This window comes from Equus quagga, chromosome 13 (assembly GCF_021613505.1).
Source record: "Equus quagga isolate Etosha38 chromosome 13, UCLA_HA_Equagga_1.0, whole genome shotgun sequence".
NCBI classification, from domain to species: Eukaryota; Metazoa; Chordata; class Mammalia; order Perissodactyla; family Equidae; genus Equus; species Equus quagga.
This window is the reverse complement of record NC_060279.1, coordinates 42,724,120-42,740,994: the sequence shown is the minus strand read 5'-3', so window position 1 is coordinate 42,740,994 and position 16,875 is coordinate 42,724,120. Positions and strand designations below refer to the sequence as shown.

The following is a 16,875-nucleotide window of genomic DNA, read 5'->3' as shown; positions in this document are numbered from 1 at the left end:
AAGAATTGGGGTTTTACAGTAAGCAGTTGATTTATATGGGGACTCCTCCATTATAAAGGATTTCTTTGGCAACATGATTTAAATTGTCTATAAAGGGAACTTTTGTTTGATAATGAGTAGATGCCAGGGGCCTGACCTCTACATGGGTTATAGCATTCCTTAGCTTGACCTTAGGTGATAATACGTCATGAAGCAATGAATTGAGGTTTTTGAGTAGAGATGGGGTTTGCCTTATTGAATAGAAATTGTATCACGGTGAGAAAAAAAACTCGTATATTACTAAAAATTAACCTGTAAATTGCTACCACTTCTAACCAGTTATCCTACAGGCTAACAAGAATTTGGTTTAGAAGAATTTCCCTAGAACCAAACTGCAATGTACTATCATTGAAACATATCCATAACCTCAGGAAAGACTCATTTGATTAGTAAGGAAGATTTTTTTCATACCATGAAGAGAAACATCTTCATAAAGTAAGCAGTTTTTTTGCCTGTGTCATCATATCACAGCTTTTCATTTAGAAGGAGGAACTAGTCTATTTTAAGACTATGCTTCTTTCCTGACCTTAGGTAAGAGATCTCAAATCATCCTATTAATGACACAGAAAAGACTCAATAAATATTTGTTAGAAAAATGAAGAGAAAGAGTTCTATTGGAAGCAGTATAGAGTAGTGGCTGAGAAATTTGGCTTGTGATGGCTTGGATTTGAAAATGATTTTTTTTTTTTTTTGAGAAAGATTCACTCTGAGCTAACAACTGTTGTCAATCTCTCCTTGTTTTTTTGTTTGTTTGTTTTTCCCCGCTTGAGGAAGATTAGCCCTGAGTTAACATCCTTGCTAGTCTGCCACTATTTTGTATGTGCGTTCCACCACAGCATGGCTGAGGAGTGGTGTAGGTCCTTGCCTGGGATCCAAACCCATGAACGCAGGCTGCTGAAGCAGGGCATACCGAACTTAACCACTACACCACGGGGCCAGCCCCTGAAAACGATTCTTAACCATTCTAAGTCTTAGTCTTTTTGTCTGTAAAATGGGGAAAAATAACAGTACTCACCTCAAAGATTTTTGTGAGGGTGCTATAGGCTAATACATATAAAGCACTTAATATGGTACCTGGTACTTATAACATTCAACAGGTATTAACTAACACCATTATCAGTATTATTATTTGACAGTACATTTTATTTTCTTTCTGGCATCCAGGACGTGTTTTTTAGTCCACTAATGACCTTGGATCACTCCCTGATTTCAGAAGGGTTTTTTTGCTTCTCATTAAAATCATAAGAAAATTGTTTGGGACACATTGAGCTGACAATTTTACTTTCACCATTTAAGAATAAAAATGATCTTATTCTCTCTAAACCAAAATTTAACCAGTGTTTCAGAAATGATGTAGACCAGCAGAAGACCTACAGCAAAGCTAAATTTTATGTTGACTAACTATTAAGAAAAAGAATACTGACTCAGATATGTTTACCAGTCGGTAGAATTGGGTCCTGCCTACTTTCTATCATTTTTCCTAGATAAGCTCTTTATAGTCCCACAACATTGTTCTCTCAAACTGTTAGATTAGACCCATTTTTTATCATATCAGCATGTTGAAGGCTTCTGCCACTTCCATCTTACTGTTCTCATCTGTGGGCTTAGAATGCTGGTCATGGGCTGTTTTACTACATTAATGTGATAATAGATAACAAGGTAGAGATCCTGTTCTTTAGGTTAAATTAAAGCAAAAAATGAAGACTCTTTAGTTGCTGACTTCATCTGTAACTTGTACAATGGTTTAAAATGTAAGTATGTCATTATAAAAGTTTTTTCATGTTGTGCTGCTTCATCATAGTTTTGGTTTAAGAAAACAGAAAAGTAGTCAGCCCAAAACAAGAATTTCTATCAGAAAAGACTTGTTTTTTAATTGATGTCTTTTGGGTGAACATTAGCTCCTTTTTGAAACTTGACCTTCAAAGACAGTGTTTTTGCTTTTCTTTTCCTATTCCTTGATTAGGCCTACAGAAATGTTAGAATTCAGTGGAAGATTTTTGAATTGTATCTTCTTAAGTGGACAGTAGTTTCCTGTTTTGCTCTTTACTCAGCCATTTTTGTTGTGTGACAGTATACTTTTCTCTCTTGATAGTCTCAAGGCTTATGGAAATAAGCCTCAAGCCTTATTTAATAAGAAAAGAGAAACCAAAAAGTTCATTATATAATTCAGTCATATTTCCAACGTGTAAATACCACCACGTAGCACATACCTGCCGTGTAATTAGCAGTCTCTCAGATTCTTTTTCTCCTCTTCTCTGGTTAGTACCCTGGAATCATAATATAATGTATGCCACTGTCAGTCAAGTTGATGAGTCAGGTACCCGTGACGGAAGTAGTTCAAAATTACATCAAAGGATAGCATGGGATCCAGGCAGGCAAAAAGGTCATGTTTCCGGGGGCCGGCCCCATGGCCGAGTGGTTAAGTTCATGCATTCCGCTTCAGTGGCGCAGGCCTTTGCTGGTTTAGATCCTGGGCACCGACATGGCACCACTCATCAAGCCATGCTGAGGCAGGCATCCCACATGTCACAACTAGAAGGACCCACAAGTAAAAATATACAACTATGTACCAGCAGGCTTTGGGGAGAAAAAGGAAAAATAAAATCTTTTTTAAAAAAAAAAGTCATGTTTCTTCAAGGACTTATATAGTGAAAGAAAGGGAAGAGCTCAGCTTGTACCTACAGGTATCCTTTTATGAGAGAATAAACAAGTCTAGCCAAAACACTGACCTGAGCCATGGGTTGGGTCCTAAGGGCTCAAAAATAAGGGAAGTAACCTACTCAAAGTAATCTTGGATCAGATCTGGGCCAAGTCCTTGAGGGAGAGCTAAAAGTCAAGCCAGGGACTCTAAATACCAATACCAAATCTCAAGGAATAGATGTGGAGCCTTTAATGGGAAACAGAGCCAAAAGTCAAGATCGAAATGAAGATAATTAGAAAGGGAGCAAGTAGGAAGGGTACAAGCTGATTGCTACAAATAGTCTTTAACTATCCCCATACCAGTTTTGTGGGCTTATATTTTCTTGAGTATCTCAGATTTGCTTAAAAGTACAGAGACAGGTCAGCCAGAAATTGAGTAGCTTTAAGGTAAAAAGGAAATGACTACAAGGGCAGGAAATAAAACACTGTGCCTAAAAGAAAAGTGACAACAGAGATCCCAGATGCATGTTCTAAACTTATGTCAAGTGGATTGAGATACATATGAAATTGTATGTATTTACTTGATAATAATTTGCACCCTGAAGTTGCTTCATATTATAGTAGAAACTAGTGGAACATTTGAACAGATATTCTAAATAGGTTGTATTCAGTGAGTATTCTGTGGAAAAGGTACCACAAAAGGGAAAAAAAGTAAGGAAATTCTTATGACTGCAGGGTTTAAATCTGTAGAGGAGAAATTTCTTCCTTTTAGATCCCTTAAGGACGATGTTAGTAAAACGTTAACTGGGAAAAGCAACAGTAGGAATCCTGCTCAGAGAACTTTCTACTTGAGAGCTACCTGGGAGATTCCCCATTTCATCAGACTTCCTCTTTAGTGTGAACAGAAGAGTTCTTAGACATTAGATCTGGTTGTTGTGAAGTACTGAAAAGATAATATATGTGAAAGCATCTTGTAGTCGTAAAGCACCATACTAGCTGTTAGTTCTTATGTCCTCAAAATCCAGTGCCTTCCAAGGTTCTTGCCAGTCTTTCAACCCAACCCATTTCTTTCTCTGATTTCCTTATTCCTATTAATAGCATCTCCTCTTTCTCTCAGACTAATTCTAACACTTACTGAATCTTTAGGGTCTTTTGCAGTTCTTACCTCCTTCATGAAGTCATCTTTGATTCCTCAACAACCAGATATATTTCTCTTCACTTTGTGTCCCCTTCTCCCCATTGCACTGATTTTCAATTTTGCGATTTTGTTTTGTTTTTTGCATATATATGTTTCTGTTATAATACCACATGTGTTCCCGAAAAACCTCACATTCTGCAAAATCATGCACTAAAAATAAACAAGCGTTATGGGAAAATAGGGTTATGAGCAGATCACTTAAAGTCTATGTAACTGAAAAAAGAAAAGAAAAAATCTATAACTTTTTCATCAGACCCCTAATAAAAACAACAATCCTAATAAAAATACTAACACAGTAAAATCTCCTCTGGCATTTGCACCTAGGAACATATGTAGCCATCCTTTGTGACCTTATTCCTAGGGCTCACGTTTTATTTGTCAAGATGTAAGATCTCAAAAACATTTGCTTCTCATGGAGACTAGTTTCATCAAAATTTAAAATATGATATGGAGATATCAATCAGTTTTTTGTTGTTGTTTAGTTTTGTTTTTTTTTTTTAACAGAGAAATAGCTTTGTATCCTTTTCATTTGCACTTGACTTTTCCCCAGATAGCTTAACATAGTGGAAAGTACTGCCCTTCTTAAAGCTAGGAAACCAGCTACTTCTTAGAGAAAACACTTCTGTAGGATTTTCATCATTTTTTCTTAACATTTTGGTCAAGCTTCCTCTTTAAAGAGAAGTTTGTCCCTGGTCTCTTCTAAATATTAACATGCTGAAAAATTACACATAAAGCAATATGTCTTCTGTGTCAAACTGATATGTATTTACCAATCTCATAGAGCTAATGTGCATTAAAGAAGCATGCTTTGTAGCAGAATGGGCTATACTTAGTTCATCCCCCTTCACCCTGTTGTCTGTGAACTCACTGAGGACAGACTGTTTCTAACTCATCTCTCTGTCCCCTCCAGTCCCTGGGATAGTGCCTTATGCTTAGAGCCAGGCTCCAAAAGTATTTGTTGGCTTGAATTAATTTGTTCTGCTGCATGATTAATATAAATCTATACTATATGGAAGTCCCTGAATGTGAGGATTGACAAAACCTAAACATGATTTTGTCTGGCTTCCTTTGCTGTCAGTACCTGCCCTCTTAAGATCATAAGTATTCAGTTTAAAGATTACATGCAATTACATACTTACGTCTCTGTAAACTATGTTCAGACATATTGTTACATCTGATGCTTCTTGGAAATTAAGCCCAGTCCTCCTATGTAAAATTCTACCAACTTGTCTCCATTTCACTGGTCAATCACTAATGCTAAGAGAAAGCAGTAGAGTTTTTCAAGTCAACTGGTCAGTTCTGTTGTGAGCTCTGTTGATTGAAGTGATAGAAAAAGCATATGTTCCTTGTTTTAGTAAGGAAGTTGCAACCTTTCCTACGTGAGACCCTTGACCATCTCATCAAAGGAAAGAAAAGAGGAACTATCCATAGTTAAATTCATTTTTGTCTGACAGCAACTACAATGGAAATTTATTTCCTTAATTTTTATGTTAGGCAAAAGGCATTTCACTTTCTCTAGTTGAAACAGTTGCTAAACCTATGACTGCACATTACCATAGTAGTAATCTTAGTCATGAACTCAATGTATCACTGCCATTCAAATAATTACTAGATCTAATATATTATACATTACTCAAGTGAAGGGGGGATAAATATCAGTTCTCTCTTTCTTCAGAATGTAAAGCGGCTCCTGCAGAACCCCAAAGTGACAGAATTTGATGCTGCCCGCCTTGTGATGCTTTATGCTCTACATTATGAGCGACACAGCAGCAATAGCCTACCAGGACTAATGATGGACCTCAGGAATAAAGGTGTTTCTGAAAAGTATCGAAAGGTAACCAAATTTATATATTAGTCCCACCAAACAGGACCCAACTCTATTATTATATTCTTAGCTCTGACAAATGATGTCATACTGTTTTTTTGGTTTTTTTTTTTTTTATTGAGTTAATGATAGGTCACAATCTTGTGAAATTTCAGTTGTGCATTAATGTTTGTCATTCGTGTTGCAGGTGCACCACTTCACCCTTTGTGCCCACCCCCCACCCCACCTTTCCCCTGGTATCCACTAAACTGTTCTTAGTCCATAATTTTAAATTCCTCATGAGTGGAGTCATACACAGATTGTCCTTCTCTCGCTGGCTTATTGCATTTAACATAATTCCCTCAAGGTCCATCCAGATGTCATACTGTTTTTATTCACAGAAATGTATAATTCTGTCCTCTCATGTCTTTATTTCCTTACTGAAGTTATTTTCTTATGAAATGAGTTTCCTGATCTCCAGACAATAAGAGCTTGTGTCTCTTTATATTATAGCTTGTGTCTGCACTTGTTGAATATGGTGGTAAACGGGTCAGAGGAAGTGACCTCTTCAGCCCCAAAGACGCGGTGGCTATTACCAAACAGTTCCTCAAAGGACTGAAGGTATGACATTTTCCCTGTGCTTTCCTAAGTGAGAAATGGCTGAAGCCCATGAGACTTAGCGTGAATGAATATGATCTCCAAAGTAACTTCAGGATTGCTACTGATTTAGTACTATGTCAACTAAATGAACTTAAAGCAGATGTCCTCCTGAAAGCTTTTTATTTAAATGCTTGCAATTTTGGAATGGCGTTCAGCATTGGACCAAATAGCTGAGCAGGATATAATGAGATATTTCCAGGAAATACCCAAGAGTAAAAAGACAGACAGTTCCGTTGGTCATAGCTATTTTACTCCATTTGGTTATAATTTAAGATTTGTTTGGTAGTTTATTCTGTGAAGGAAATTAAAGATGAAGCAAACAAGTGTAGATCTTCTGAAAATACTAACCTATTTTCTTAAAATTTCTTAAAAATTCGTTTTTATCTGCTAGCCTTTCCTATGTTTCCTGAAATTTTTCCATTTTCCTGAGTGTTTCTAGTCTCCTTTTCTACATGGTCCTTTCTTTTTATTTGCTTTATCTGTCATATAATATGTTCACAAAAGGATGAAAGTCAGTGAAGAGATGATAAAGGATTTAAGCAATTTCATTTTAAATATTCCTTTATAATAGCTAGCCTTAAATTATATTTTTATGATATTGGAACATTTCTAAATTGGTGAAAATAATTTTTAGCATTATTTAGTTATAAAATTCCCATTTGAATCTATCCCAAGAAATCTCTATTGAGTGCATGTTCTTTTCTGTTGTGAGTATCATTAACTGTTATATTGCAAATTTCCCAAAAATGACATAAGAACCATTTCCCCCTCTCTTAGGGAGTAGAAAATGTATATACTCAGCATCAACCTTTCCTACATGAAACCCTGGACCATCTCATCAAAGGAAAGCTTAAGGAAAACCTGTACCCTTATCTAGGTCCCAGCACACTCAGAGACAGGTAAGATAACAAAGATATTAGTAATAAAAGCCGAAACACTAAGAAAATAGAAAATTTAGAGTAATGTAAGGAACTGCAACTAAGATTATATCATTCTGCTCCTCCTTCCCCTGTTGTTTCACTTCTAAGATTCTTTTAGTTTTACATGTGTCAAGGTTAGATATAAATTCATCGGATAAGCCTGAAACATTAATTCTTTCAGAGTAAAGAAGCAGTTATTTTGGAGTGCCCACAATACTTTTATTCTGTCCTTTAGTATCAGACCAGTTTACTTATGCCATTTAAGGTTCAGTTCCATGGCATCTGGCATTTGGAGTTTCAAACATTAAAGCCAAAAATAGATTTGCTACTTGATCGCCATCCAGAGCAGGTTGTTACTATTTTGGGTGAGGACTGGACTTTGCCAAATGTGGCTAGCATACAAACTGAGACCTAATTAACAAAGCCCATTTGTTACATAGGAGAAAAGCATGGCTTTCTTTTGGAGTATTAACTGAAGGAAGCAATTAATTGTCATTTTAATCCAGTGGTGTGTTAGTTTTAATAAAAACTTGTCCAAAACAATTTACGTAAGCAACCTGAAATTTTAAATATACACAAATTCTACCTAGTTATAAATTATATTTTTATATTTTTTATTGGGACCATGTTATAAAGAGCTGAATATATGTAACTGAATCCTATTACACAGATTGATGTGAGAATTTTTACTGTTGGTATAATTCTTCTATTATTTCAGCTAATCATAATCTGAGAGCCTTGGAAGAATAGTGTTTTGTAAATATAATGAATTTCTGAAAGGAAAAATGTTTTGAGCTACATAGGTGACTCTTTTATATGATGAAGTATATTTTTTCACTTTGTCCTTTTAAAAAAAAAAACTCTGTAGTTTGGTAAAAGAACAGAAAAAACAATCTTTTATAAAGTCCAAAGTTGAGAGGCAGAATATCTGGGGTTAAATTCAGTGAGTACACTCATTCAGATACAACGGTCAAGGACCTTGGCTTCAAGATTCAGAAATGTCAGCTAAGTGGGAAGAATGAAAATCAGCCCATAGCTATTCACCTGTCTTAGAGGCTTTTTGAAAAACAGTTTAACTCTATTAAATAGGCTTCTAATTAATATGATAAAAGTAAAAATATTACTTTTTATGAATTTCGTGTAAGAATTACTGAACAAGAAATTGGCTACTTATTGCCTATAGGACACCATTGACCACCAGAAGACTATATTGTGTATGATTAGTTCACGACAGCAGACCTTCCTAATGTGAGTGATTCATTTACAAAGTTCAAAATAATGCTCTTCCAACAAAATGCACGTTTATACATTGTCAGCATTCTGTTAGCATTTGTCACCATTACCTAAAATACGTATGTAGTTAATACTTCAATTGCTTCATCCTTTTATATAACGAATATTTATTGAATGCCTTTAATATGTCAAGAACTGTTGTAGATGCAGGGGATATAGAGTGACAAGAAAGGCAAGATGCCTGCCCTCAAGGAACTTACATAAAGGAGACAGACAATAAAGCAGTAAACAAAGAAAGAAAGAATATAATTTGAATAAGCGCTCTTGAGGAAATAAATAGGATAATAAGCTACAAAGTAACTTTATAGAGGTAGGGAGGGCTACTGTAGATGGAGAGAACGTCTCTGAGGAAGTGATACTTAAGATGAGGTTTGAATTACAGGAAACAGCCAGTTACGTAAGGATTAGGAGAAAAAGCAGAGGGAATGCCGGAGCAAAGACCTTGAGTAAAGAGAGAACTTGGCAAGTTCATGGAACAGAAAGAAGCCCAGTGTGGTTGAAGTATAGTGAGGAAGGAGGAAATAAGTTGGAAAGATAAGTAGGGGCTGGATCACATAGGGTCTTACATGCCATGGTAAAGATTTTTTTATCTTAAATGTCACAGGAAGCCATCGAAGAGCTTTAAGCATGTAAGTGACATGAAATGAGTTATGTATTAAAAGATCACCTTGTGGGGAGACTGGATTATTGAAGGCAAAAATAGAAGCAGGGAGACTACCTAGGAGCTGGCTGCAATAGTCCAGGTAAGAAATGAAAGTAGTTTAGATAAGGAAGCTGTGAGAGAAGGTAAAATCAATAAACTTATTTAATGGAGTAGATTGATGGGACAAGGGTAAGAGAGAAATCAAGAAAAACTCTTAGGTTTAGGGAGTAAATCAAGAGTTCTGTTGTTAAGTTGCAGGTGCCTATTAGATAACCAAGTGGAAATGTTGGATACTAAATTGGAAGTCAACAAGATTTTGGTGATATTTAAAACCATGGGACTAGATAAGATTCCTTAGGGAGAGAGGAGAGAAAGAGAAAAGAAGAGAGCCCAGGACTGAGCATTGAATATAAGATGTGGAACCAGCAGTGGAGACTGAGTTGGAGACAGAAAGATCGGAAAACCAGGAGAAGATGGTGTCATAAAGACCAAGAAGGTGAAAACAGTGAAGAATCCATCAGACAACAATCCATCTGGCAACATGAAGGTCTTTGGTGACCTTATTCCCCAGTTTCAGTGAGGTTAGAAGCAAAATTAGAGAGGGTTACAGGATATAAGATAAAATGGAGATAAATGTATAACTTTTTTTTTAAGTTTTGCATGAAAGGGTCAGAGAAATGGGATGATAGCTGGAACAGATTGTGGGCTCAAGGGAAAGAGAGATTCTAGAGCATATTTGTAATCTGATAAGATCATCTTAAAGAAGGAGAAATAGCTAATGCAGAAGTGAAAGAGGAAGAGCTGCAGAAGTGAAGTCTTTAGGGGATCCACAGCACAAGCAGAGGAGACTTTGATAGGAGCAGAGGTACTTCTTTTATTTTAATGGTGCTGGTAGTGAGAACATGGGGTCCATCTTGTCCGATTGCTTCTATTTTCTCAATAAAATATGATACCAAGTTATCAGCTAACGTAGGGGGTGAAAAGAGAAAACACTGTGAAATTGTCATCTTGTAGGCTAGGAATCGAATTTACTAGATAAATGTAAGTAAGACTCCTAGGCAAGATTGAGTGCCTATTCGAGTTTTGCAGTCATTAATTTAAAATACAGCCCATGAGCCTAGTTGTGTGGTTTTCTCTAGCAACTTTTAGCTGCACTAGATTAAATGAGGAGAAGGCTGATAGCTGGATCCAGCTAGGATTTGGGGAAATGAAAACAGGAGGACAGTATTGGATAGGAAAAAAAAGTATTGTTGAGTGAATTGGCGGTCTTGATGAGGTCAAAGAATTATTACAGTAGAGGTTATTAGTGTAAGTGAATTACAAGTTGAGGAGGTGGTTATAGGAGAAAGAGATTTTGAATTCAAGATGTCATAGTACAGATACTTGTAATGAAAAGTTTATGCTATAATCATGGAAGTTTGTGATTGTGAATGATGGAAGAACAGATGAGTGTAGGTGAGGAGGCCAGGATATGAGATGAGTAATCCACATTAATGTTAAAGTGACGGAAAATCTTGAAAGAAGCAGGAGTGAAAAGGAGGACAGTAAACCAGAGCTAAAGTCTTCAGAGAATAAGAGGAAAAGAGGAAAAGAGGTTAGGAGAAAACTATATCATGAGCATCTAAGACAGTCAACATTTTGAAGAAGGTAGAGAAATGGTTACAAAACTATAGTGAGGAGCGCAGAAGATATCTACGCCACCTCCTGGCCCTGCTTAACAGAAGGAAGACTACAGAGGACTTGAAAAAACCTACTAAACAATTCCATTTCTAAAAGTCTGCCATATAGATATACTTGCACAAGTATACAAAGACATGTAAACAAGAATGTTCACTGAAACATCATTTGTAATAATGAAAGAAATGGAAACAAGATAAATATCCATCAGTAGAGGACTGGTTACATAAATTACAGTACGATACTATGCATTCTTCTTTAAAAATGGCATAACTCTTCATGGGGGGATATCAAAACTTTCTAAGATAGAGTGGATAGAAGAGCAAGATGCTATAGTACACCTTTTGTGTAAAATAAACTGTATATAAGCATAAATGTGATTATATACATATGTGTATATAATTAAGTTTCTGCCTGACTATACATATATACATAATATGTATATAATATATACGTGCGAGCACATATGTTTTCAGTAAATATTTCTGAAAGAATAAACAAATTGTTAATAGTGGTTATCTCTGGATATGGAGATACATACATGTTAGTTGTATACATATCTATCCTTCCTATTAGGTATTGTATTAAGTACTGTAATCTTGCAGTAAGAACTATGTTTTGTTAATGTTTGGGGTTTTTACAGTATTTAACACAGTGCTTCACAAATAGGTGTTCAACAGATATTTGTCAAATTTCTTATGTAGGCATCTATAGCAGTCAATATAAGATTTACAGTTGGAAAATTTAAACTAGAGAATAAATTTGGTTGATGTTACCAGAAAATTTAGGTTTTTTGCAGTTTGCCGGTAACCCTATGTGGTATTTTGGTTCTGCATCCCACTTTCAGCTCTAGCTCCTCTCTTGGCCCTGGATCATCACATTGAGAAGAGTCATTGATTTTAGTCATCTTTATGATAACTGAAGTCTCATCATGCTAGAACTTCTTGGTTTTGTTGTTATTGTAATATTAGAAAGTATCAAAGGAAATGTGTCAAGAACAACTGTGCAAAACCAGGAGCACTTATAGAAATGTTTTATAGCCCTTAGCTATTAAATTAGCAGTCAACCTGATTGGCATTGTAGCTATATCCACAAATTGGGTTTTGTCTTTCTCTTGCACACGGGACTCCCACATATCCTATTTATCAGGCTATTTTTTTTTCTCACTCCAGAATTGCTTCTTGTCCCTGATAAAAACAAGCAGCTTAAACATTTGATGAGGGTTGTACATTCCAGAATCAGCCAATTCAAAAAGGAAGTACTTTTTCACACTTACACAAATTTAGTAGAATCTTGTTGCTGCAGCTTATTTTTATTTCTGTAAAAGCAGCGGTCCTTTCTCGTTGGCCTTTTTTCCTACAATAAATGCTCATAAGATCTTTACCATCTGTAAGTATATTCAAAAATTTGAATTTTAGCCATAGTTACACTGGTCGACAAAGTAGATAAAATATTTCCTCTTAAAAGTTTGTTTTCCTGCTGTACTTATCTACATATAGAAGTAATGATTTCCAGAAATACTGTATGTGAAAAATTTTGTAGTTTTCTAATAAAATAAGATGTAAATTGATTGGGTTCTCAAGGTTTCCTTGTATATCTGTATACAGCATGAACTGGCTGCTGTTTTCTAATGTTTGCTGTCTGCATTAATTAATGCCTTTGGTTGCTATGGTGAATTACAGAGCACAGGAAGATGTGTACAAAGAATTGAACTTGTGTATTCCACTTAGCTTCAACTATCATATAAAAATGATTTGCTGTATATTTTACTGTTGGCCTCATCAGAACATCTAGTTTTAAAATTCACTGGGGAAAGGAATGAAAAGGAAAAATGTCATGGTTTTTTTTTTTTTCATTTTATCGATATTCCTCCTTAAGCCAACTTGAATAAGTAATAGGAGGCTCAGGAAAACATTTATTAATGTTCGTAACCAAATGTGATATAGTCATCTTTGCTAGGTACACAACTGAGTCAAGCTCTAAGAGCCTATCCTTGTATCCAGGTTTTGTCCTTACATTAATATAACCTACACTCACAGTTACCGTTCATGACATTTTCTTCCCTCTCCAGTAATACAGAAATATTCTGGCACCCTGAAATTATCAGACTAAAGGATAGCATTCTCTGGCTGTGCTAGAAACTCACTTGAGTTTATTCCTTCCCACTTCTTGCCTTTCTTTTCCATAAGAGACAAATGTACTCTAGAGGCAGGTGAGGGGCAGAGGGCAGCTATGGAGAAGCAACATCATTTTCTAGGATGATCCTCATTAGTCTGCTTAGCTGCTTTTTAAATTGATTTATCAGAGCAGGAGCTCAAAACAAAAGTGCTACTGTTTGGTTCCTCTCATTAGTCACCATACCCCCTGTAAGGGAGAAACTTCCTCTCTTCTTCTTAATGAAATAATCTGTGCAATTCGTGCGTGTTTACTCAAGATAAACTGCATAATTGGTCTCAGGCTAGAGTTGTCCCTCAACTTAAAGAGCATTGTATGTGGAATCTGACTGTAAAAAATACTCATTTTCTGAGAAAAACTCATTTCAGTGGTAGGATTTTATTATCTGAATACTGTAACTACCTTTTTTTTTTTTTCTGTTTTCCATCTAGGCTGACCCCCAGATAGTCACAGCAGAGAGTAAACTATTGGTAGAGTGTCCTCTATCTCCTTGACCGCACATTCTTACAGCGTTGGATTTTTTTTTCCCACAGAACTCATCCTTTAATGAATGTTAAACCCATTGTGACTGTACTTTAGAAGCCATTATTATCTCATATCATTGGTACTTCTAGAACCAATATAGTGGGAAGAATTAAAATTGTACATCCTTAGAACTTTAGTGTTAAAATGAAATTGTGTATATCCATGAGGGTAATACTATGGTAAAAGTTGCAAGGACGCATGCCAGTTTTTAAAATGACAGCCAACTGTAGCCTACTTGATCCCCTTCCCTATGAAATATCTCCCTAAAGATCCTGACAAGAACTGAACTTGAGTTTTAGCTGTTCGTATTCTCCTTCCTCTTCTGTAGAAATATTAGTAAGAATTGAAACAACACACATCACTTGGAAACAAAGAAGAGAACCTGTATTTTGCCTGAATAGTCAGTGGCTGAATAAGTGAGAGTTCATTATACTTGGCAGAAAAATATCACTATCATTATTGTACAGCTCTTCCTAAGCAAATGACCTTTCTCAGCAAAAGGAAGCTGGCCAGTATCTGGAGGCAAGGACTTGAAGGAAAAGCTAGATAGTGTAGAAGATTTTAGTGATTCATGGACAGTGGTAATGCTTTCCTGTAAGTTGGTAAAGAAACTCTTTCCTGCAGCCTAAAGCACCAGATTAGTATTGGATTAATAATTTAGCCTGAAGATTTGTATCTACTTCTTTGAGCTACTAGAGGAAATCACGCACTTTATAGATTAGTGCCACTACAGATTCATTGTTCCTAACCTCACTTGGGCCTTCAGGGATACCCAGTCAAACTTTTACGTATCCTTAGTTATATCTTTGTCTCAATCTCTGCATCAGTTTTGAATGTTTCCCTTCTCTCCATATCACCTAACCCACCCCAGCCCACACAGTGTTTCCTACTTCACAGAGAAAAAAATTTGTCTGTCAGACGTTAACCCCTTCAATGGCCAGCTTCTCTATTTATAAACTTATTTACATGTACCTACCTTTTTCTCCTTCCTCCATTCTAAAGGAAATATATGCTTTTTTCCTATTTAGAACTAATCTCTCTGCCAGCACTCGTTTTAGACTTCTACCATCTCTTCTGAAGCCCTTCTCTTGGTTATTTGCCTATATTTTCAGCTTCTCCTACTCTAACTACTTTCCCACAGGCTATAAGCATCCTCAAGTTTCTCCTATTAAACATGTAATAAATTTAAAGCGCTTCAGCCTGGATTCTCCTCTAACCTATCTCCTTCCCTTCACAGTTAGGCTTCTTGGATAAAGTCACTGTCTTCACTTCTCACCTCTTCAGTCCATGTACCCTGGCTTCTTACTCCACTCTGATACACTAAAACTTTTCTTGCAAAATCACATTGCGAGAATGTGCACAGTGGTCTCTTTCAGTCCTCACTGTATTTACCCCACTACTGCATTTAACACCGTTAACCATTCTATTCTTGAAACTCCTGTGTCCCTTGGCCTCTCCCTTCTAGGTCTCCTCCTACCTTTCTGACAATTTGCTTCTCAGTTGCCTTTGCTGGCTACTCTTCTTGCTTATCCTGTAGATGTCAAAGACTCTTCCAAAACTCTGTCTTTTGGTTTTCTTCTCATTCTACATAATCTCCCAAGGTAGAACTCATCTATTTCCATGGCTTTAGCTGCCCCCTGTATTCAGGGTAATCATCACGCCTGAATATCCAGATGTCTAGTGGCCATCTCCATTGGAATGTTCCACAGGCATCTCAGACATAACATGTTTTTGTCTTAGTTTCAGTAAATCAGTCTTCCTTTCTTCCCTCTCAGACCTAAACCACCATACCTACTCACCAAAACCAGAAAACTTAAAGTTGTCATGGACCCTTCCTTTATCCTCATCTTCCACATTTAATCATTGACCACACACTGAAGAGTCTACATTTTTTGTGTCTACTATATCAGTCTTTCCTCTCCAATTCTGGTATTTCTTTAGTTCCTATTTTCATCATATCTTCCTAGAAGTCTTACAGTAGTGTTTTGTTCTCCAGCTTTTCCCAACAGGAACCCCCAATTCATTCTCACACAGCACCGAAATTATCCTTCAAAAAAGCAAATTTGTTTATGGTAACCTGTTAAAACCCTTCAGTGATTGCCCCATGGCCTATAAGATTCAAGGCTTTCCATGACCTGGCTTCCGCTTACTTCTCCCTCTGTTTCTCTCACTGTGTCCCCAACTTATATGCTTCACTGCAGCCAGAAAGGAGGAGTTAGGATGACTCCAAAGCTTTTGTCCTAAGCAACTGAAAGGATAGAATGGCCATCAACTAAGATGGGGAAAGCTATAGGTAAAAAAAGCCTGGAGGAGAAGAGTAGGGATTTGAACATGTTGAATTGAGAAATCTGTTAAACATGCAAGTGGAAATGTCGAAGTAGACAGATATTTAAGTCTTGCCTTTAGGAGAGAGGTCTGGGCTGGAGACAGATTTTGGAGTCATCGGCAGATAGATGTATTTAAAACCACAAAACTGGGTGAGATCATCTAGGGAAGTGCTGTTCAATAGAACTTTCTACAATGATGAAAATGTGCTATATCTATGCTATCTAATAAGGTAGCCACTAGCCGCATGTGACTGTTGAGCACTTGAAATGTGGCTAATTCTACTGAGGAACTGATTTTTCATTTTATTTTAACAATTTAAATGCAAATAGCCATGTGTAGCTAGTGGCTACTGCATTGGACAGAGCAGATCTAGGGAGTAAGTGTAGAGCAAGAAGAAAGGAAAACCGATGACTGGGCTCTGGACACTCCACCATTAAGAGTTTAGGGAGATGAGGCGAGGCCGTCAAGGGACACTGAAAAATAGCAACTAGTGAAGTAGGAAAAAAACCAAGAATGTGATCTCCTGGAAACCAAGTGAAGAAAGTATATCAAGGAGAAGCAAGTGATCAGCTTAGTCAGTTTAGAAGGACCGATATATATATATACACACACACACACACACACCCCCCTAGATAATATCCCTGAGAGGATACTTAAGACATGAGTAAGAGTGTTTGCCTCTAGAAAGAAATGAGGGTGCAAGAGGACCAAGGTGAAAGGGAAACTTGCTTTATTTTTTTTTTTTTTACAGTGTACCCTTTTGTATTTTATACAACATGCAAACATTTACCTAGTCAAAAACAGTACATTTTAAAATAATAAAAAATGATTGTAGAATATATAACAGTATGTAACTCTAAAAGCATTATGGTATTAAATACATTGTTTCTGGTGAGTGGTCTTGAATGAATCTTATTTTGTCTTAAATAAATTTAGTGTTTCAGAGACGTGATTTTAAGATCCAAGTTGACAT

At 36.4% G+C, this 16,875-nt stretch overlaps 1 protein-coding gene across 3 annotated transcripts in view; it reads left to right on the top strand.

The window, feature by feature from the left end:
• The window catches only part of VPS45 (vacuolar protein sorting 45 homolog), a 60,805-nt gene that overhangs the window by 17,536 nt on the left and 26,394 nt on the right, over positions 1-16,875 (top strand). For all 3 annotated transcript variants that reach the window (XM_046684221.1, XM_046684222.1, XM_046684223.1), the window contains exons 11-13: positions 5,553-5,711; positions 6,195-6,302; positions 7,119-7,240. In XM_046684221.1, the coding sequence (XP_046540177.1) occupies positions 5,553-5,711; positions 6,195-6,302; positions 7,119-7,240 (389 nt within the window). The remainder of the gene's footprint in view (positions 1-5,552; positions 5,712-6,194; positions 6,303-7,118; positions 7,241-16,875) is intronic.